At 42.9% G+C, this 24,452-nt stretch overlaps 1 protein-coding gene across 1 annotated transcript in view; it reads left to right on the plus strand.

Moving 5' to 3' along the window:
* The window catches only part of brsk2a (BR serine/threonine kinase 2a), a 157,630-nt gene that overhangs the window by 78,549 nt on the left and 54,629 nt on the right, over positions 1-24,452 (plus strand). The window contains exon 2 of the mRNA XM_084554413.1: positions 10,885-10,979. Coding sequence (XP_084410539.1) covers positions 10,885-10,979 — 95 coding nt within the window. The remainder of the gene's footprint in view (positions 1-10,884; positions 10,980-24,452) is intronic.

Consider the following 24,452-nt stretch of genomic DNA (forward strand, 5'->3'; position numbering starts at 1 on the left):
TTGCCTGATAACAACCAAATAACATCCTGCCGGTGTCTTGATGTGTCGTTCCAACTTGGATCCGGCTTCCTGCCTTCTCTTGATGTGTGGAGAGAATTTAGTTGAGATTTTCCTGGTTGGGCTTCAACCGTCCATTTTAATTTTCGTTTGGAGGAGAGGAGGTTATTGAGACAGGTTGATGAGAACTCATCTCGCTGAAGTCTGTCCCGGTTTGATCCAAGTTTGGTAATGAAGATGTTAAATAGACAACCCAAACACCGTTAATTAATGAATAACTGAAGCTGAATTATAGATGAGGAAGGTTTGATTAATTGCATCTTAGAGTGTGATTCTTTTTCTCTTCTCATACAGTGAGCCTGTCTGCATGGCTTGTGTGCCAGAAACTGTTTTTTTTCTTTCATTTTTTGTGTTCTTTCATGTGCGTGTGCATGCATGTGGAAAAAAATACCAAAAGAGCTCACTTGTGCTACCACCCTGTCTTTTTGTGGCTACAGTGAGATTGTGTAATATGATCTAGTCAGATGTTTAATAATTCATACTTTTATATTGGGGGTTATCTAACACATGACAGGCTGGCGGTGTGCAGCACTTTGAGTGGTGTCTAGGGGCTCCTCTCAGTGTAAAGCCTATCAGAGAGTCACTACCAAGGCACCAATCCTTAGCTCATCACTTCACCTGTTCATTTGACTCCTGCCTCCCTGGAGGAGTGTGTCAGTGCGTGTTTAGCAAACACATAGGTTACCCAAGTGACGCTCGTATGCCGCGTTTGTGGTCATTTTACCCATTAACGTGTACAAGTATGTGTTTTCTGTAGATGATTGTGTGTGTGTGCGTGTACATGTGTACGTGCACGTGACTGTCCCGTCTGCTGCGGCTGCTGCATCGGTCCTGGTGTGGCTAATTAAAAGAATCCTCCTTGCATTATTCATGAGGCTGTAATTATACATTCCTTTTGCAGATCCCCAGTCAGAGACATTAAAAATAGATCTGAGTCTCCGTGCGCCGCCCTCCCAGGCCCCACTTTCTCTCTGTGTTTTGACTACATCTCTCCCAGCATCTCTCTACATATCTGTCCTCATCAGTATTTCTCCATCTCCCTGTCACTGGCCTCATTGTCAAAGCCTTCTTTTTGTGTTTCGCTCTTTCCGGCTCTCCCCTCGTCTCCCCTGCCGTATCTTCATTCATGCTTGCTCTGATCATGTTTGGGATTCAGGCAGAACATTCCTCTGACAGTGTCACTCTCGTTTGGCTCCGTGGCCTGACCTCGAGTCACATCAGGCCAAAATTCAGACTTGAGTATTTTGTATCTGCGGCGACATCTCTGCAAAGAGACGCAGAAGAGAAAAGAAATCACTGCCTCTTATCAACTTAATGGGGAGAATAGACTGTCTCCTCAACACTGGACAACATTTCTACCCAAAAAGTTCTGCTTGGCTTTTGTTTTTACTTATTTGAGGCACAAAATCTGCACCATTTCACATATGAAATGAGAGATGACTCCAATATAGATAAACTAGAGCGTAGGAGATCTGTTAATAGTTTTGCAACATGTTTATACAACAAAGTCATAGAAGAGCTTTCTGTAGAGTCAAATATTTGACAACCTGAACATTCTGGGCTATTTTCTACAGTGCAGTCATGTGTTAGATACCTCTGGCAGTGAGACTTGTTTGCCTTTTTTGGCAGAAACAAGTGTGTGATGCTTAAGTTTCCCACAATGCAGGTGATAAGCTTTTGAGGATGCTTTGGCACATATACACATTCCGATGCGGCTGATGCAGAAGGGGTGGGGGTCCTGGATTTTAGAAGATCTGCCAATCAGAGCGCTTCTTACCAGCTAAGTGGATCATTCAGTTCTCGATGCCTTCGGGCGACGCTCACAATTGTTCTCATACTTGTTTCAAAATGTGAAAAATAGATTACTGCCTTGAAGCCATGCAGAACTTCATCACCTCACACCACATTTCACACTGCGTTCGCCGGGGCTATGTTATGTAAATCACATTCACGTATAAGAAATTGACTTTCCACAGCCTTGTACCGCCCCCCCTCCCTCCTTACTCCATAACCCAAAAAACAAACATGCTTGCTCACTTACTCAAATACACTACATTCATATATGAATGCAAAGAGGGAGCAGATGCTAAATGCCATGAAGAAAAAGGAGAACTACCGCTGCTGAAGCAGTTTGTCAGCACATATGTCCCTGGACGCGTGCTACAGCTTTGTGTATATGTGTGTACACTATGTTTAATGTGGTAATTTATCAGTTAGGTTTATAAAAATGTTTATTTCGGAGGTAAATATAAACTGACAGCATTTTTTGTGTGTGTATACACTGTGTAAATATGGACAGCGTCTCGCCACTTCCTTGCATGGGCCAAACTGATGCAACTTTCCCGGGAATACAGGCAGCGCCATCTTGTGACTTTGGAGCCAGAGTCTGCACAGTGCGGCCTGAGAGTGGGCCCACGTGGAGCCAGGATATCGATGACCCGTCCACACTTCTGTCAGACTCACTTGCGTTTTTGTTTAACTAATACTACGCTCTGCTCTATCTCCACCAGTTACAAGGAAATGTTGGATTATACGCTGTACTTATTTTTAAAACGCTCAGTCCCACAGCACCGATTTTGGCATGGCAACTGCTAGTCGCTGTTATGTCCCATCCTGTTTCTATAGCATCAAATATCTAACTAAAATGAAACTTATCCAAACAATTAACACTTGAACATGCATCAACATTATATTAACTCCATGTATTTTAGTGTTTTAGTTTGGCACAAGTCCCACCCCCTAATGTTGAGGGGGTGGAGCTTATGATCTATACTGCAGTCAGTCACCAGGGGGAGCTGTACTTGCTTTGGCTTCACTTTTGAGGAGCTGTTCTGCCATCAAACTGTATACTGTCTATGATTAAAACCCTACATTGAATATTCATGAATGAATATCAAGACCTAAGCTAAGAAAAGTGCCTTTCAGCTCTTATCACAGATCATAGATTGAGCTTTCTGATGACGACAGATCAATCATATCCGAACCGGAGATAAAAGCGTAAATCATTAGAATTCAGTACTACTAATGATTGTTTTGTTTAAGCGACAAACACCCTACAGCATATTTTTGAGCATGACACTTAATCCCTACTATCTTCAGGGTGCACTTGAAAGAAAAAAAAAACTTCATTTCAGTTGTTAGAAGATTCTAATTATTATTCTATTTACCAAAAGATCACTGCTGCATGATTTAAATTGAGCTGTGAGCTGTTGAGTAAATGTCTTATTTCATGCCGACCAAATAAACAGTTTCTGTATGCATGCGTCAGTGTGCCTCCCTCCTCGCTTCAGGACTCCAGGGCTAAACTGCTCTTCCTGCTTTTGAAGCCGTTCTGTTAGTCGGGGCCGCTGTTGTTACTGATGTTGTTGCCGTTGCTTTGGCTGGTAGGGTTTAGAGGGGTTACATGGGAATTCGGGCTGGGTAGACTAACGTCACGGCTGAATGAGAATGCAAAGTAAAAAAAAGCGTAAGAGGAGGTGGAGGAATGGAGGAGATGGAGATTTAGTGAATGAATAGAGGAGTGGGAGAGAAGAGGCAGAGGGGTTGCATTCATTGAGCAACGAATGAACATTGTTTGATCTCCGACATGCAGTCTACCCTCCCGCACATTATGACTCAACGGTATATTCTCTCTTTTTCAGTCTTTTACGTGGATTAATAAGAGGCTAAATAAAGAGATAAATGAGTCAGAATATACTGATGAGTAAGTAAGAGAAGTATATGTAGCAACTTAGTAGCAAAACTGAAAAGAGATTAAGCTTAAATTGAATGGAATAGACTAATGGGCACAAGCCCAAACATTAGTTTAAATCAATAGAGTAGTGTCCAAAATTCACACATTTTTATTATGTTCTTATTTATTTTGATTTTGTTAATTAGTTTTAATTGCTGGAAAACAGTTGCAGTTGTCATATGCTAAGTATCTTCTCCATCTGTACATTAGTGCAATGCAGAAATACTGTATGATGAACAGAGGAATAGATGGCAGAGAGCACTAATGTGTGGGAGGAATTCACTGCATTCCATTTCTGTAGCTGTACACACACTATTCGGAGGCATTCATTTGTCAAAAACATTTGCGTTTGGCATTTTGTCATCACCAGTACATACAAACTGTGAGGAAGAATAAACTGTGTAGCTACACTCAAAATATTCCAGTCACCGCCCACAGATGTTTGACGTTATACAGACCTCTGGTGCAGTAATGCTCTTTGAGCTAAAGAAACTGAAGAGCATATACTTTTATTTGATTATTATATTTTCGGCTGCTTATTAAATTTGTCTGTGCACTTTTATGTACAGTGTGTCTCTGTGCATTTACACTGATCAGGCATAACATTATGACCAGCTTCCTAATATTGTGCAGGTGTCTGTTTTGTCTCTAAAACCGCTGTGACTCATCAGAGAATGGATATGGGCCCTCTGAGGGTGTCCTGTGATGTCTGTCTTGTTAGTGGGGGCCTTTGGGTCCTATGGATTGAGGGGAGGGGCCTCTGTCTGTGGATCATCCCACATCTAGATGCTTGATCAGTTTGGGATCTAGTAAATTTGTAGGCCAGGTCAACACCTTGTGCTATTTTTCATGTTTTTTGAGTTGTTCCTGAAGCGTTTCTGTGTGAGTGCCTATGTCAGGCTGCATCCTGCTGGGGATGGCTGCTGCCATCAAGGAGTGTCATTGCTATGGGGCGGTGGGTGTCTGGTCTGGTCTAGGTGGGTGCTACATGTTTAAGTAACATCCACACAAATGCCAGGTCCAAAAGTTTCCCAGCAGCACATGGAATTGTCACAAGATGACCAATGTTATTTACTTCTCCTGTCAGTGGTTTTAATGTTGTGGCTGATCGGTGTACACTTTTATTTGACCATTATATTTTCTGCTCCTTATTAAATTTGCATCTATGAGAATGACAAAGGTGTTCCAGAGGTGTGACTGCTGCTAATTGTAACACCTGCCCTCTGCCCTGGTGGAGGGGATTCCCACGCTCTGCTGCAGGGGCTTTCCATATGGCCAGAAAAAGCTGTAGGAGTAAGCCCCAGTACCACACTGTGTTTCCTTTCACTGATCCTAGTGCAGAGCCGTAGCCCTGATGTAGAGCATCCAGGGTTAGAGAGCAGAAGTGGAAAGCAGCTCACAGATCTGTGCCTAAGGGCAACGGGCTTCTCAGAGCCAGCGCCTCAGGGAGAGAAAACTAAGCCAGCGTAAGCTACTACCATCTGCCGGCATTGGTTTAGCGCTTCAGAAAGATCAAGTTTGAAAGTGAGAGAGGTGCGCGAGTGGGAACATCTCTTTTTCATCCTGTGCTCTCCTCTCCTTGTAGTTGCTTCCAGATGGAAATTAATCCAATAATGATCTTTAACCGCATGGATGCCAGCTGTGAGGAGGATAAGGCTGAAAACACTGACTGTGTGTGTGGCTCTTGTAGATGTGTAGCAGGTGGAGATCATAAAAATCTTCTTCTGGGCTGGCAAGCAGGGTGTTCATTCATGTCCCCTCTCTCCTTCGTTTCCTCTTTGTGCCTCTGATTGATGGCACTGGAAATCAGGCTCACGGTCAGGGACCTTCTTCTCTCCTACCTGCTCTTCCCTAGATACCCAATGATAAATCAACCACAATACAGGCTACTTCACAAACTGGAACAGGAGAAGCTCTCACAAGTTAACATAAAAAGGGAGGGTTTCTCGCCTTGGTTGAGGGGGTTTCCCGCCTGCTTTGCCAGGCTAAGCAGCTCTAAGGTAAAGCTGCAAATGGCAAAGCAGAACGGAAGGCAACAAAACATATGGGTATGTCCATATATAAAAGAAATATATGTCTATACAATGATCAGGCATAACATTATGACCACCTTCCTAATATTGTGTAGGTCTCACTTGTGCCTCGGAAACAGTTGAGATTCATCAAAGAATGGACATGGGCCTTCCGAGGGTGTCCTGTGGTGTCTGGCAACATAATGTTGTGAGTGGGGGTTTTTTGGGTCCTATGGGTTGAGGGGAGGGGCCTCTGTGGATCATCCCACAGATACTTAATCAGTTTGGGATCCAGTGAATCTGGAGGCCAGGTATTGTCTCAAGATGGTCAATGTTATTTACTTCTTCTGCCAGTGGTTCTAATGTTGTGGCAGTTCGGTGTGTTTGAACACCAATACATTTAATGCTGTTTCAGATGTTTGCCATAACTTACTGAAGTTACAGCTACATAATGAACATCGGCTTAACGTACAAACCTTCTGCTTTAATTTGATGGTATTCACATCCAAACCGAAGGAAAGTTGTAGGAATTACATTCATCTTTATACACAGCCCCTTCTTTTTGCAGGGCATATGTAGTTAGTCAAATGACAATGGCAAATAATGGCTTTCCTCCTTTGTGCTGCGTTACCAGGACTTTACTGTGGCTGTCTTTAACTTTGTGGAGCTTTTATCCTTTGAGTTTTGTCTTCAGCAAGTGAAATGCATATAAATCTTTTGCGATTTTGAAGATACTTGCTGCAAAACGTTCTATACGTGCAGTATGATGAATATAACCTGGCAGCCATTAGAGATATTTTTCAGGAGAGCAAGTTTGGCAGTTACGCCATTAAACACAATCTCTTTTGAAGACAGTGAAGTGAGACAAGAAGCTCATTACCAAACCCAGGCTGCCACATTTTAGCCGTGTAAAGCAGGAGATGCACATCACAACGTGCTTTAGTTTTTTGAAAATTAGTAGATTTTCACATCTCTGTGCAGATTTTGTTGTTAATTAAGTTCTTCCATTGATGATAAAGAGTTACTGTACACTCCCTGTTCCCAGTGGATGTACTTTCCTTTTTGTAAATGTGTTTCTTAGAAAGATATTTTTCTTTTCTTTCCCTGAACCTCAGTTCTTTTGGCTGTTTCTGTTAAATGGCTGGCCCTCCAGATGCAATCAGCCTCAGCTTTTATTCTAAAACTTTATTATTCATCCCCCATTTGTCAAAGCCTGCAAGCTGCTGATGGAAACCATGATTCGAAGCAATGCTCCAGCTTCCAGCATAGTGCAGCAAAACACCGCTCAGCTCCGACGCTCGCTGTGTCGCAGACTAAAGTTCTCATACTGTGTCTTACTCCAGCAGTCCCGCCACATTAGATCATTAATCACACTGGTACATGAAAAGTAAAGAGTGCAGAGCTGGGATGGAGGCTGAGGGTCAGTCAATGGTGGCCTCTCCAGCCCATAAGTCCCTGGCTGGTGCCATTATTCTGACACTGCTGTGGAGGCGAGAGCTTTTGATGCTATTGATTAGGGAGGAGGGCAAAGGGAAGGAGGCGTCGATATACTTGCTGATTCAGTGGCATCTCAAACTTCGCTGCACAGCCTTCTTTTGTGTGTTAATGAAAAGCATGTACTGTAAACGTACTCCATGTGACAACACCAATCAGCACGTCCCCTGTCCTGTTCATAAATTAACTTGCTGTTCTTAGTTTTGAGAAAGAATTCAAACTATTCCACGCATCAGCTTTACACTCAAGATACCAAACGAAAACCTAACATTTGAAGCTATGTTTAAAAGTAGCCTAGCCTTGCCACTCCAGGTTCAGCATGTTCGCCCAGAGCTGGGATATTGTTACAGACAGTTGAAAGGAGCTTGGCAATCGCTCTTATTACAGAATCACTGAGGTTATGTCATGATTGTTACCATGGGGATAACAGTAGGGGAGATTATTTTAGAGGCGCTGCTTTTAAAAATCATTTAAAGGCTGGAATAGTGTTAAGTCTGAAACACGCTTCAGAAAAATATTGGCGCTGCAGTGAGTTGGTTTCTGGGCAACTGCACACTCAAGATCTTAGGCACATGTCTTTGCACGTATTGAGAGTCTTATGCCTCAAACAAAAGCTTATTTGAGGGCCAAAAATCTCACAGATTATTTATTTATTATCAGATTTATTTGAATCAAACATGTTCCAGTTTTCTTGTTTTTTTGCACACTTTGTACATGTACTGACTGAGCATGAGCACAAGCAACTGTGTAAATGTCTACACTGCTCTGAATAAAATGACATGCTAAATGACATATTTATATGAAATACATGCCTTGCTAAGAAGCATCATTTTAGGAATGTCAGTGATGGTTGTTGTTAAATCCTTTTGGATATATCTCAGCAAGTTGATGGATAGATTACTGTGATTTACACCGATCAGCCACAAGATTATAACCACTGACAGGAGAAGTAAATAGCATTAACCATCTTATGACAATACAATGTTCTGCTGGGAAACTTTTGGACCTGGCATTCATTCATGTGGATGTTACTTAGACATGTAGCACCCACCTAGACCAGACCAGGCAACCCCACCCCATAGCAATGACACTCCTTGACGGAGATATCTCCAGCAGGATGCATCCTGACACAGGCACACACACAAAAATGGTTTAGGAACAACTCAGAAAACATGAAAAACAGCACAAGATGTTGACCTGGCCTCCAAATTCTCTAGATCCTAAACTGATCAAGTATCAGTGGGATGATCCACAGAGGCTCCTCCCCTCAACCCATGCATCATGTTGGCAGACACCACAGGACACCCTCAGAAGGCCCATGTCCATTCTTTGATGAGTCACAACTGTTTTGGAGGCACAAGGGAGACCTACACAATATTAGGAAGGTGGTCATAATATTATGCCTGATTGGTGTATTATGCGGACATGGTTGTGTTATTTTTGTGCCATAGTTAAATGTCTTTATAACGGTTGGTTGTAGCACTATAAAGTTAATTTCATCCATTCAAGTTCAGTTCATGATTTATTTCACAACTTTTTCTAATTTCATAATAATTAGTTTTTTTTATGAATTTTATGGATGTGGCTTAAAGAGGCTCACGTCTCCCGTGCCCGTGTATTATGTACTGAACTTCCCCTTAACAGTTCATTTCAATCCATACGCAAAGTACTTGTAAAATCATGATGTTGTTGTGTTCCCTGTGCGCATTTCCTACTCGCTAATGTGCCCTGATGCTTAAGAAAACCCAGGCATCGGAGTAAGATGGATAGTGAGGGAAATAATCTAGTTAACTTTTCATGTGTTTGGGGGCAGATATTTTCTCTTTAATGTGTTTATCATGACTTATGAGCTTCTGTATAGCAGCCATTAACATATGATTATGATCGCAAGGCTAATGGATTTGTCTGTTGTTCCCCCTTCTGCTCAACTGCCTCATCCCCTTTTCCAGACCTTTCTAAATCTTTTATCCTCCTCTTTTTAGCATTTGCTTCCTCTCTCTCTGTCATCCTCTCTCTTTCTCTTTCCCTCTCTCTTTCTCACGCCTCCTCTCCTCCATGCGTCTCCACCCTTGGCCTCTTCGGCCCCTCGACTTCCCAAGCTGGAACCTCACTCCTACACAATGCTCTCCATTATTGCTTAATTGTCTGTGGCCTGTCATCTGAATAATGTGCTATCTCCTACTTTCAATCTCTTCCACTTTTTTCCTTCATCTTCCTCTTGTCTTAATCTACTTTGTCTCTCTTTCTCCCTCTCTAAATCCCGCTGCTGCTTCCCCGTCCTCCATCTCTCTTACCTCCTGGATGTTTCTGTGGTGCTTAGAAGACCTCCTAATAACACACGTGTCTGTCAGCCTGCTAACTTGTTACAGGACATTGATTCTCTCCCTCGATATGCTTCTTGCAGTAACCGCACCGTTCCTGTTTTACATTTATTATAGTAACTTTATTCCACTGTCTTCATCTCTGCCAGCGCGAGAGCGTTAAGAAATCAAAGCATCCACATTTTGTCACTTTAGTGTTTCTCAAAATTATGTGTGGCAGCCATTAGAGAGATCCAATGATGTAGTTTACAAACTTAAATTCATCTTCTGCCTTCTCCAAATCCCTGCAGCACCGCGAGGCCATAAGGGGAAATCCATAATAGAGAGATGACATTTGTTTTATATAGGTGTGTGTTAGCTTCACTTTGTAAGTAATCTGTCTGATGCAAGCATCTATCTAATGTGCTGCAGCTCTTTGGTCCCTGGTAGAAAATGGATTGGTGCTGTTGTCATGGTTCCCCCTGTATCTAATTCATGCATCACTTTGTTCCACTGCAACTACACTCATTGTGGTAACCCTGCCTGTGTTCCACGCTGTTTGTGACTGATCATTTAACTAAGGATATCTGGGGACATTTAGAAAGGCAAAGCCGGGGGGAGAGGCTTTTGTGGTTGTGTGGGAAATCACAAGATACATATGAATTTTGAATTTGTGTGTGGGAATAGGACTCACTGACACGCTTTATCAAACACTCAAATCTCTCTCTCTCTCTGCGTCAAGGTGTTTGTGGAAAAGTTTTCTGCTGCTCTGTATGAAACGTGAATCTACGTGAAATGTTCATCCTGGTCAATAAATACTGAGGCTCCATTTAGTGTCTGACCTTTGGCTTCGTAACGCTTGTGTTTGTTGCCGTTTCAGCTAACTTAACACGGTGGTTTAGTACATTATAGGAATCAATAACGCAAACGGCCCACTCACTTACTGCCTTTATGACTCAAATAAACCCCAGAGGCCAGTTTGTTTAAGGAACTGTATGCACTTCAGGAGTCATTATGAACATTCGGAACAGGAGGTCATGAGCCTTTTTACATCAGTCTGGTCCATGCACATTAGTGGTTGACTAAAATAAAAAATAAAAACTTTCATTTCCCTCTCAGCTCATTTCAGGTCCTCGTATAATGTGCTTGCTAGGAATTTACGTTCTACGCGATGTTCAATTTGGCATTAGTTGCTATCTTTGTGCAGTCTGAACAAGAAACATTCGTGCAAACATCTAAGTATCATTTGACCTATTTAACCTGTGTGTTTATCCTGTTTGTTTTTCAGGGTTGGTCAAGCTTGGAGTCCACTGTGTAACATGCCAGAAAGTCGCCATAAAGATTGTCAACCGTGAGAAACTCAGCGAGTCAGTATTAATGAAGGTATGTTTGCAGCTGTGACTCCTTTCCTCTTGTTGTTGTTCCTGACAGTTAAAGTGGTTACTCTGCTCACCGTCTTGTCTCCACCTGTGAAAATATGTTGGTTTTTCTTGTAATATCTTCCTGTGAAGTTCAAAAGAAAACATCCATTCAGATGAGTTTTCTTTTGTTATGTCTGGGGTTCTGTAAGAATAAACCTATGTGTCATGTTTCCAACAACCTTCAAAATTGAATTTCAACTTCTGGTGTGTGGTGCAGACACGTGAATCAAATAAGCACACACTTCTATTGTTTGCTGTTATTGGATTTGGGCTTTTGTTCAACAACAGTCTGCTCTCATTCTTAAAATGGGGTTAATATGGGCTGAATTAATGAACCCTGAGATTTGAACTGTGATTGACAGTTGGTGTCACTGAATAAAATTGGGGCTGATTGACTGCTAGCATTTCAAAGCAGTGGCCAGTCTACGCAGAATCAAGGTTTCATCAAAAATCAGTGGCTAATCGTACAAAATTTGTATGAGAAAGCACTGTATATTAGATTAGATCAGATTAGAAAGTCTTTATTGTCCCAATTTGAGCAATTCGATTTGCAACAGCAGTCGACAGCCGAATTCATCCCATAAAACAGTACAGTACAATACATAGAAACCTAGATATAAATAAGAAATGTCATCAGGTGAGTAATCATGACCATATATGTAGCCTACAGTGCAAGGCCATGCCTAAAGCTTATTTAGAAATCCTTCAGCTGAGGGAACAAATGATCTGAGACATCTGTTTGATTGGGCCCTCTTAGGGAAGGTATACCTCTTTCCAGACGACAAAAGTCGAAACTCAGCGTACAGAGGGCGATGTGGGTCGGCAAAGATGACCTTTGCCCTCTGAATGGCTCTTGCTTGATAAACATTGTCAAGCCGCTGCAGGCTAGTGCAAGTGATTTTGTCGGCACAGTTTGACAAAATCCCCCCCTGCCGATTTTTAATAGTGATGCTAATGTTCCCTGACCAGCAAATCACTGCAAAAGTTAGGATTGACTCAATAAAGGATAAATAAAACATTTTAAAAGTGATCTGTCAACATTAAAATCCTCCTTAAAAAGAACAGTCTCTGGTTGGCTTTTTTGCAGATATAGTCCGTGATGGCCTCAAAAGTCAGTTTGTCATCCAAGAACTTATAGTACGTTGGTGAGAGCAGGTCTTTGGGGCAGCTGATTTTGATCAGGTCAAACTAAAAAACTCAAATGTGTTTGTCTGCCTCATCAGTGCAATTCAATTTTATTTATATAGCATCAATAACCATACAAATTGTCTCAAGACACTTTACAACATCCGGCCTGAAACCCCCAGAGCAAGCATGAAGGTGACGGTGGCAAGGAAAAATCCCTTTGAACGGGAAGAAACCTTGAGCATAACCCAGCTCATGTGGAGGGACCCATCTGCCCAAGGCCGGCCGGGTAGAGACAGAAAAGAGCGAGAAGAGAGAGGATAGGAGGAACGACATAAACATACATCTGTCATAGATACATACATCTGACTACAGTTTACTTGTAGAATCTAATGATGATACAAATACAAGACAGTTTGAGAATATAAAGAGGAGTCAGAGCTTTTAAGAAACCAACAAATAAACCAGGTTTCCATAATTAAAATTACTATGCCCTCGATTCAGTTGCCCTCATTTCAAACAATAACCACTGCTATTTATAAGTTTGCTGCAGCCCACCTAGTCTCTTTTTAAGGGCTACAGTAGGGAGTTTATTTTTATTTTTTCTTATTACATCCAAGGGCTCCCGCTGAGCAGCTATGGTCGGCGCCCGCCCCAAAATTGTCATTCTGCAAAATTGGCCCTCTTATTAACTGTTGTAAAGAGACTGGAGCAAGAAGCCAGAGGACAACGCTACAAGACGGTACAACCTGTAAATTGTATTTCACAGGACACACGCAGAGAGGAGTGGATGCTGTTATTGTTAGCTCATGAGCTGGAAAGCGGAAAGAGAATGGGTTTCCTCACAGAACAGGTTATCAGAAAATGGGAAATCCCTCAGTTTTGCATCGCTTCATGCGGCAGCATCATTAGACTTCAGATGAAATGCTCTCTGTGCTCGGATATTGGTGTTTGATAAACAGTTGGTATTAATCAGCTTCTTGCTGTGTCGGTGTCTCCCTGTTTTTTTTTCCCCCCAGTCTCTGCTGTTTTGCTCTGGGAGTCTCTATGTTTCAGTCTTTTATTCCACTCGTCGTGCAGTCTAATATTTTCATGAGATAAAATCGGGTCATTTTGTGTTGCCTCGGCTCTGACAGAAGTATTATTAGTTGTGGCAGGAATGGTTGGAGGAACCACTGTAACATGTGACAGCAGTATGGAAGGTAACATCTTTCTGCCCTGCAGAGGAAAATGAGAGTAACAGATGCCAAACAGTGACAGGTTTCAGACAGGACCAAGTATTTTGCTGAAGCTGCAGTTCAGAGCCAATTACTGAACTCGGCCATTGTCACTCTTTTTTCAACTGCTGGTCCCTGCTGTGGTGGTGCCTGTATGCTTGTGTGTAACAGCAGGTGTGTGTGCATATATGTGAATGTACAGACTGAAATATAAGTAAGCCAGGGCTAACTAAATTCTTGAATAAATGAAGATTACTTTAACGCGTGTCTGCCAAAAATCTGAATCAGTCAACGTTGTTGCACACGTAAGAAACTGTTCCTGAAATGAATGCAGGTGTCAGGCTTCCACAATCACGGTTCTGTTGAAATGATGTGTGTGATCACGTGTGTGTTTGTTTGTCCTTTCCATGTAGCACAATTAAAAATCTGCAGTTCACTGGTATCAATTTAATGTAATGAAAACATGCAGAACTATTTATTTCTATGTATTTACCTTCAGTGTGTGTATTGATGTGTTCACTGACCTCAGCTCTGGGCCTCAATTGTAATTCAAAGCCCATGTGTAAAGGTAATCTGTGTCTATATTTCATTATTAATTATGGGTCATGACTCATACATACACCACACTGTTGGTGGGCTCCCAGGGAGAGTCCGCTCAAGTTTCGGGACACAGCATCATGTGTCCGACAAATCAGATTACAAAACAACTGTGGCCGGACAGGTGTTTTCCAACTCGCATCCGGCAGCCACTTTCCAAAATACTTGTGCTACACTACTCCATAGTCTCATGTGTCTGTGCCCGGCCTGTCTGTTTGGCTGTCAGACTGTCAGAGTGACTCTCCAGCATGGCTCAGCCTGTGAAATGTCACCTTTTAATATGCTAATGTTTTGGGTCCCCATGGTGCCATTACGGGAGAATCTGACTTTCCTGGACAGGTGTGTGTGTGTGTGTGTGTGTGTGTGTGTGTGTGTGTGTGTGTGCGCGCGTGTGTGTGTATGTGTGCGTCCGCCCAGGTGAGCAGCACTGCTGACGACACATTTACAGTATATGTGTGTGCACATGTGTCGTAGATACATAGACACATTCATGGGCGCGGATACGTCCTCCATGACCTATGTCATCCCTCTCCGTCTGTCCTTCTCTTGGCTGGTCCTGGGAGTCAGAGGTCTGAAGTGATGAGGAGACGGGTGGAATTAATTGTCCCGGAAAATCTGGCAGAGACCTCTTTCTTCTACTCACCGTGCGTGGAACTTTATATAACTAATGTTGAACTTTTTAGTCCATGGCCCTACAGGCTGTGACACGACGGACCAGAAAGACACTGAATCGTCTTGGATAATGCATTCGTCTGTGAACTTCATGTCAGCTTGTAACCAGGGAATGAGCCTTGACTACTTCAAAGAGCAAGCGTAGCCCAGTGCTTTTTTTTTTCACTTCTAAGCAGAAAACCGAACAATGGAGTTACTTGAATAATAATATGAGCCTCCGTCAGTGGGAAGTGGCTGCCTGTCATGTTTCGAATGACGGGAGAGAAACAGACAGAGAAAGAATACACAGTATGTGCACACATGACAGTATGTCAGCATAATCTTTGGCAGTGAGGCCAAACAGAATGGAGTTTGGCGATCTGATACAAAATGATGCCGAGTACCAACACTTTGTGTGTGTGTGTGTGTGTGTGTGAGAGAGAGAGAGTGTGTGTGTGGATCTCAAGGGAGCTGTTAATGTCTCTGAATCTCAGCCAGCTCTCCCTGCCTCTCTCGCTACCATTGGGGCTGTGAGGTTAAGAGATGCGAATAGGGAGGCAGGGTGAAAGAGAGCAAGGCTCAGGAGAGCGAGATGGACATGCCGCGAGAAGCCCCGCTGAGACAAGATAACGCAGATGCCTTAGAACGTGCACAACATCTCTACTTACATTCCCTGCCAGAAGTGAGTGCGTTTTTTTCTTGATCTATTACATCTATAATTTGACCACGCGTAGATACTACGTCTGTTCCTGTTACAGGGGCTTTAAAGAAAAACACATGCAAAATGGAAAGAAATATACAATATGCATATAAAAGTAAGCACAGATAACAGAATCCCTGATAGGCAGAGCTGCTGTTTCAATAGTAATGCATGAAAGAACTAAAGCATTCATTTAAATTGGATACAATTTAAGAAGATTGAAGAAAAACTACACTATAAATATGACTAAAGTGACAAGGTTCAGCATTGAGCAATTCCCCATGTGGACTGAGAGAGCCTGTGTCTCTGAGTCACCACTGTAAAACTGATGGTTACTGATGACAGTGACATGGGGGTGAAAATGGACAAAAATTGAGCGGAAACTTGGCACTGCAGTCAACCGTGCCCCGACGGGCTTTCCCTGAGAGCAGAGGATCTGCTGTGCCATCTTTCATACCACGTTACCTCTCATTATACTGAACGGAACAACTTCTTTAATATGCAGTTTAGCATAGAGGTGAGTTAAACTGTTAGTAGCCACGAGCGCTAACAACTAGCACAGGGAGAAGGGTATCTTTAGCATGCAGCAGTCGGTAGTTGCTGTTGACGCCTGCTCTGTTTCTCCCTCTGAGCCGGCGAGCTGGTGGCGCCTGCTGCTGTTGGGATAAGGACAACTAATTAGCCAGAGTGACTCTCTCTCCTCCTGAAGCAGAAGAACTTCAAAGTCACTCTACTGTCCCCGAGCCCAGAGAGAGAAAGGAAGAGGGGGGAGAGGAGGGATGAAGTGCAGGATGAAGGGAGATAGAGGGAAGAAGGGAAGAGGAGTGTGTGAGGGGAGGTTAGGAAGGATGCTGAACATGGAGTTAGAACTCTTTGGATGGATGTCTTGTGCAGTGAAGTAGATATCTCTCCATGGCCACACTGTTTTTTTTATTTTTATTTTTTTTTATTTTTTTAGCACACTGAGGTTACATTTGGTTTGCTGACTCTGTCCTTGATGTAAGTCATAACGTTTCAAATGAATGTGTGCGTGAGTAAAAAGCGAGTTTGGAGATGCAGAAGTCTGCAGTATAATTGCCCCCTGAAGCAAATAATTGACGCACTACGCTAAGGAATGTAAGATGAGAATGGCAAGGCAGTGCCACAGCCTGGGTAGCCCATAATAAAAAGATAAATATTAAGAGTTAATTAACAAGATCAGTACTGTATGAATGTGATATTTGTATGATTTGACAGTGTAACTGCATAATATGTGTATTCTGTGTACGTCTTTATCCAGACTCGAACATTGCACAATAACGCGAGGTGACGAATCCTTTAGGTATAACCATGTGTCACTGTTCAATGCACAGCATCTACAATAACAATTTGAGACAAAATAATGCAGAGAGAGGCAAGGAATACAGGTTGAGTAGCTACAGCCACCGACTGAGATTGTGGTGGGCGGGTGAGGAGTAGAATGCCACGGCCACAGATGAATCACACAACTTCTAATCTTGTTATCCCGACACCTCGGTGACAGCACTGTAGCTTTCTTTCTCCGCCATCTCCTCTCTTCCCTCCTAATGATTATGGATCGGCCATTCTCCTCCGTCTCTGTATTGCCTCGAGTGGGTTGGATATAGAAATGCCTCCAACGTGCACACATCCTCTTTAGCTTTATGTGTTTGTGTGCCTCGGAGTGTGCGCCGACACCCCTTTAAAACAAATGGGTTTCATATGTTGTGCCCCCGCGCGTTGATCCATCAGCTTTGTATGGTGCTGAGCCAGAAGCCAGGGCTTAACACACAGTTTGAGCTTAAAAGGTTGACTGCACAGAGAGACTGTAGAATTAGTTTGTATCTCTGCTGTTCTTCTGCTGCTGCTGCTCCTTTCACTCACACCCGAGGTTGATGTGCAGCGATTGTTGTTTCCAGTGCAAACGGCCATGTGTCACCTAAAATTAATAAAAATGTTAGCCATAAAACTGAAGAAAACCACAAAAAAGCTACGAAATCACAAATCACACTGCGTTAACCAGCAAAAATCATCTTCCAAAAATGTTGTGAATGCCTCGTAGCCTTCTGCAGGAACCTAAATAATAACATTGATTTCCCTGAACCTGTAAGGCCTTACAAAGCCTTTTGTACGTTAACAGTCAATACGAGGGCCACTCAGCATTCTACGTCCTAATTTGGTTTCCAATCACCACTCCCAAATCAATGTTCATCCACTTTTTTCACCCCCCTCAACTCAAACAACACACTGTTTTTATTGAGTGACGGAGAGACTCTGGGGAAACGGAAATAGGGAATAGATTTTGCCTACGGGACAAGACATGGTTGGAGTTTTTAAAGAAACTTTATGTACTCAGTTCTAGTGACTGAAGACACAGAAGACGCTTGGATTCTCGGATGCGTACTTGTAGAACATTGCTTCTTCTTTTAGTTGCTCACTGTGGTGACAAACCTCATCAAACGCGCGCGGTGTTGTTTGACTGATTTTTACCTTATCGTGATAAAACAGCGATGCAGCGCAGACAAAATAATGAAATGGCAGATAGCAGAACAGAAGATACAGTGGGCTCCCCCGTTGAGCTCGCCAGGAGACAGACAGACGTCGAAATCGATGGCATTTGTTTCTTCTCTTCAAAGGCAGCAGCCGCCGTGTTGTCAGAAAGATGAGAAAGCTTTATTTGCTTTTTCATTTGTTGTTGCTGTTTTTCTGCTTCTCCTTTGTGAGTGAAGGGTGACATTTTATGTAATTCCTCTTCCCTTGAGTGGAGTGGTGCTTTCATGGGGAGATCAGCAAAGTTCTCCTTCAAAGTTTAGTTTGCTTTTTATGTCTGTTTATCTCATCGTTTAGCTCTGGGAATTTTATTTAACTTCCTTATATTACCTGTGGACCCACTAAGGTGTGTTTTTAACGTGTACTGTAGGCCTACTTGAGTTTTCTATCAACCACTGAATATTGTGATAATCCATTATCCAGTATCTGGACTGATAACTGAATGGGTACAATATGTTCCCTTGAGAGGAAGATGTACTCCAGCTAAATTTGTCTCTGTCATCTGTTTTCAAATCACACTGCTTCCATTCAAAGACACGCACTTCCAGTACCCTGCCTCTTAACATGCAGTAGTAGTTTGCAGTTCTCTCCATTTATGCTGATGAATGCATAATTATATGCACACTGTGGTGGAATTTAAGGAAAAAGCAACCGAAGTAAACATTAAGAGCGGTGCTGTTCAGACTCGCACACAAAACCTACACACAAATACACTGATCAGGCATAACATTATGACCACCTGCCTAATATTGTGTAGGCCGCCCTTGTGACTCCAAAACAGTTGTGACTCATCAGAGAATGGACATGGGCCTTCTGAGGGTGTCCTGTGGTGTCTGGCAACAGAATGTTGTTAGTGGGGGCCTTTGGGTCCTATGGGTTGAGAGGAGGGGCCTCTGTGGGTCATCCTGCGGATACTTGATCAGTTTGGGATCTAGTGATCTAGTTTTTTAGTTGTTCCTAAACCATTTTCGTGTGTTGTGCTTGTGTCAGGCTGCATCCCGCTGGTGTCATTGGGTGGGGGTGCCTGGTCTGGTCTAGGTGGGTGGTACATGTCTAACTAACATCCACACAAATGCCAGGTCCACAAGTTTTCCAGCAGAGCATTGCATTGTCATTTCACTGGTGTGGTTTACTAAATGTTGTGTTTGTGTGTGGGTGCCAAGCCAATTCTTGGGCTCCAGCCCACCTGCAACCCTCCAGAGGACAAGTGGTTACTGAAAATGAATGAATGGACCATCTCCTTGAATGGTATTATATGCATGAACCTCAGGACATCCTGGTGACATCTGTATTCAACACATTTAATTTTCTCTGGAGTAACTAGCCAAAGGCAAATAAACTGTGAAATTGGCTGTATTAATGCATTGGGAACTCGTTCTGATATATTTGTGCTTTAGTGGTCAGCGTGTTAAAATCCACATAGACTGTATAAAAATATGGACGACACATCTCCACTTCCTCCGACTGGCCACACTGAGGCTAAAATTGCAGGGATAAGGGCTGTGCCAAAACGTTTTGGAGCCACAGTTTGTGCTGTACTGCCTGATAGTGGTGCGCGTACATCAGCATGATGTGTACTTCAGTGTTTTAGTTTTGCCCAAGTCCTATCCAGTAACATGGGAGGGGGTGGAGCTTATGACCTATACTGCGGCTAGCCACCAGGGGGAGGTCAACATGCATTGGCTTGGAAGATTTTCATGTGAGGATGGTTTGCGAATAACTCTTGTGCTAAAACACTAATAAGGACTCTTGTTGTTTTTTCACTCACTCACTTACACTCACTCACCTAAACAGGAAACACAAATACATGTATACAAATACACTTACTTGCCAGTTCATTAGGTATACTAGTAAGAACTAATGCATTCCAATGTCCTACACCGAATCCCCCTTTGTGACCGGCGTAGTGTTCAGTTTATGCTGAAATAGCATAAGATCAGGTGGTAATTAAACACAAAAGTGAGGTTGACGGTACAACACAATACAATTCAATACGACTACAAAATAAAAACACAATTCAATCTACAGCTCTCTATGTTATTTTAAACAAATGCTGAATACGAGAACCTTCATGAAGCTATGTTTTAGTGCAGTGAATTGTTATGTGCATATGAGCGTATATTCAGACACTGTATGATTTTACAAATGTGTATTGCGATTCTTAAGGTAAAGTAGTACAGAGTGTAGCTTATATGTGTCAGAGACGCAGGGTACAAGCTAATTAACAAGTGTGGAAACGAAAAGAACTCATTGATTACATTATGAGGGTAATTCGAAAGTTATTTGCAAACTTGTTTCAGTTGACCAGTCTTACCTATTGACCAGTTGTCTATCCAGTATCGACTCCTCTGTCCGTCTGCGGCTTATGTGTCAATGAATAAGCCATGTATTAATATGTGAAGTTAATTACCTGGTAAGTCAATTGCTGTCAGCTCATTACTACTGTCTGCCTGAATTAGAACACTAAAAAGTCCACATTACTCATTTTAAGTTTTCACATCACTTTACCAAACCAGCACAAGTGTGGTTCACATTTCTACTATTCCCATCAATGGTTCGTCCACAGATGAACTTTTTCTTCACATAAAGCATTTACTAATTACCAATTCAAAGCAAAACCAGTATTTTAATATACGTTTGGCAGGAAAGGGGAAAAGAAACTTTTCACAAAATAAGACAGCAGATGGCATTTAATACACGTTTCCTGTGAGAATCCAATTTTTTCTCTCTGTGCTGCTCTTTAAAACAAACGGCTCGCATGCAAATGTAGAATACTGTATGTTATTAGATTTACACTTTTGTAACTGATATAGATGACCTTCAGATCTGATCATTGCATTCTGTTCTGTGCTCTCCCTCTGTCTACTCTGTGAAATCCAGTTCATTAATCCACATTTCACATCTCCCCACAATTCAAGGTCACCTCACCAGTCCTCTCGTATGAAATTAGGGAGCGACTGACAGAATGAATCAGTTGACAGAAGGACTTCAGACACAAAAACACAGCTGCCAAAGGGATCCACTGCCTGCCTGTCACTGATAAATCACTCATCCTGCTGATCGCTTTTGCGCAAAGACATGCACGGCCATTCACGTGCGCAAACACACTCGGTTTACAATTTTTCCAGCTTGTCCCGCTCCACCCGATCTATAAGTCTGTGCAGTAGACTTAAAGAGGTTCATGATTATACACATTGTCCTCGGTGCGTGAAAGACCTCTGCCATTAGACTCTATTAGGGCCAAGGTTACCCAGGGACATGTCTGTTAGTGTGAAATGATGTGGCCTTCCAGTGGACTAAGTGTCATCCTGATGGATCTGTCAACAGCACAGAAACACGTCTCAGACATGATTAGAGAGACAGAATGCGCGAAACAGAATAAATGAGGGATAGGAGAAGAAGATAAAGAGGAGGAGGACTCTCAAAATTGGTCTTGGGTGGGAAGGGGTAATGAGTACAATTTGAAAGAGTGGGAGGTGGATAAAGAATAAGGACTAGCCAGCAAGCAGAGACTATGTCCGGATCGATTTACATGTCTCTGGCATTGATCAAACTCCCCCGTGTAGGGAATTTACCTCTTCTTCACAAAGGATGACTGATAAAGTGATTATCAGAAAAGCCCGCCGCGCACACCGACTGTTTATATGTGTGTGTATATGCGTTTGTGTACTTGCGAGGTCCACAAGGTTGGAGGAAAAAGTGATAAAGATGAAAGTAGGAGAGATTACTATTTTTTTTTTTTCCCCAGCTCAGTGACTTTGACTGGAATGAAATCATACAAATTTTATTTTGTGTTTGTTTTGCCCACAGTGCGACTAGCTACCTACCTAATGCGTACACCAAACACTGTTAAATCAATTGCCCTGAGCCTGTCTTTGTAAATTTCTAAACCAATTCTGGATAAGCAGGTTCTGCCAGAAACATATTAATAACATCTCGAGGTTGGGGAGCATGCCCCGCACAACAACTAGAACTGAGACTTGACTTGGTGGAACTGATATCTCTCTACAAGGTTGTAACAAGTAGATTATGTATGTTTGCCCTTGAAACAAATATACCTCCCTCTGGGTTACAAACCCTGACATACTGCAACCTACAGCCTCTAAACTCTATACCGTTAACATGCGTGTATGAACACACACAGAACTGCACATGCATGCATACACACCAGCTTGGCTACCTCCTGTCCTTGGCAAAAAAACACAGATTCTGCCCCACTGGCTCAGTGACCGGCATATGGATGGATGGATGTGGCTTGTCGTGATCAGTGGTGTATGTGTGTGTGTGTGTGTGTGTGTGTGTACAGTGTGTGTGCGTCATGCAGTAAAGTGTCCACATGTCACAAGTATGAATGGATGACAAGCTGGTCTGTGAACCAGTAGCCAAGCTGTGCCGTCTCCTCCCTTTCTGCTCTCCTCCTCTCCAGCCATTACCCCATCTAAGTTCTCCTTCACCGATACGTTTTGTATTTATTTACCATATAGAACTTCCTGCTGAGGTTCTGGGTTCGAATCCATCGGCCGACTTTCTGTGTGGAGTTTGCATGTTCTCCCTGTGTCTGCATGGCTTCTCTCTGGGTACCCCGACTTCCTCCCGTCATCCAAAGACGTGCACGTTAGGTTAAATGGTGATTTTAGTGTGCATGTGAGTGTGAGTGGTTGTCTGTTTCTCTGTGTTAGCCCTGCAACCTGTCCATGGTGTACCCCTCCTCTCTCCCAGTGACAGCTGGGATAGGCTCCAGCCCGCCCGCAACCCTCCAGAGGACAAGCAGTTACAGAAAATGAATGAATGAACTTCCTGCTGTTCTTTCCATCTTTACTTTTGTGTCAAATCAATCAAATGAGACACTTTTAACAATGGAATTGGCTTGGCACACACACACACAAACACAACATTGAGTAAACCATACCAGTGCAATGCACAGTTTCCCTTTTAAGCGTTACTTTGTCCTCCAGATGAACCAAAACCATCTAGTTGGAGTGGTCTCTGGTGTCCTGTATTGTCACATCCTTTTAGCTCCTCATGTTACTGCCTCGTCGCCTTACCTGTTATCATTCACGCTCTGTTTCCTGTACGGCGCTGCTAAAAAGGTTGTCTTTTCTCGATGTTGTATTAATTAACAACAAAAGTGGCGGCAAGACCCAAGGGGCAGCGGGGGGGAGGGGGTCTGGCTGGTGCGATCAGTCTGGCACTGCCACTTGGCCGTGCTGCATTTCTTTTACTCGTCTCCACAGCTGAGAAGGACCTGAATTATGCTTTTCCACTTTCACTCCTCAGCCTCCCTCTGTCTGTCTTTTGTTTTTCCATCTATTTCTTGCATGCGCTGTTGCCTCCACGTTAGCCAAGCAACCCCAGTTTTTTTTTTTTATCTGATACACATGGATGCATTGTGGACTTTGATCCTCAGATCTCAGTATCAAGGGACCATTCACCCACTTGCCTGGGGGAGGTGACAGAAACGTCTGTGTTTTCCTTCTGTGTCTGCGTGAGAGTGAAAGGCGAGAGAAACAGCGCAAGGTGCAATAAGTGGAGAATGAGAGATGACAGAGCCTGTGATCCAATATTTTCCCCTTTGAGACTTTGGGCTGGTTTTCTCTGTTCGGACGCTCTGTGACATGAATCTAATCTCTTTGCGTCTTTGTTGTTGTCTGGCTGTCTCTTATCTTCTGTCCTCTTGTCACTGGACTGTTAGCCACAGCGATGAAACTATTGATGTTGCCAGTCATTTCTTTGCTTGTCCGCTCAATTATTCATGTTCAGGGTTGTAATTTTTAAGAATCAATGGCAATCTGATGGAACTACGCAAAACTTTCATCTTTTGTGTTTGGAGCTGGTTACTGCTTTGCCTCATTATGTCTTCCCCGTACTCTCCTACATAGTCGTATTTCACTATTCTACTAGTGTCTGTTTACAAGTAATAACTGGCATGAGACGTACAACTTTATTATTAAAGTCTAGGATTCCTAAAATCACTCTCTTTGTGAATCACACAGCTTAATTTTTGTCACTTGCCCGCACCCATCATAGTTGCAGATAACACCTCTACAAGATTCACCACCACTACCCCAACCTATTGATCCACTAAGTGTGGCAGGATATGACACTGATAGGAATCCCTGTGGGTCGAAGCTTTGCCAATCAGCTCGGCCACTAACAAGCTCCGGTTCTGATGTCTTCCGCTAATGATGTCCACTCCACAGCAATATCCACTGCGCTTTACGCTCAATCTCTGGTTTCTGATGAGGCGTTCTTTTTCTGCCCTGCAAACCCGTTTAGTTATCAGGAACCTGACCAAATTGGCTGTAATTTCTACAGCCAAAACACAAGAAGGAACAAAATAAAAAAAAGAGAGGAAACATTTAAATTGAAGCTCTGTGTTCATTTGACCCCGTGTCCATCTGTTTATGTGCATGTGTGTGTCTCAGTGAACGGTGTCCAAGTGCCTGCAAATAAAGGCTTAATGAAGTGCTGTGGAGATATGGCGACTGGAGGAAACCATCCACTCTCGCAGATGTGGAACTTAATGAGAGAGTGTGCCTTGTACAGGAAGCAGGCCAAGACAGGAATGCCACCTGGCATTTGTACTGTACTAGCATAA

The sequence above is a fragment of the Chelon labrosus genome (assembly GCF_963514085.1).
Source record: "Chelon labrosus genome assembly, chromosome: 11".
NCBI lineage: Eukaryota > Metazoa > Chordata > Actinopteri > Mugiliformes > Mugilidae > Chelon > Chelon labrosus.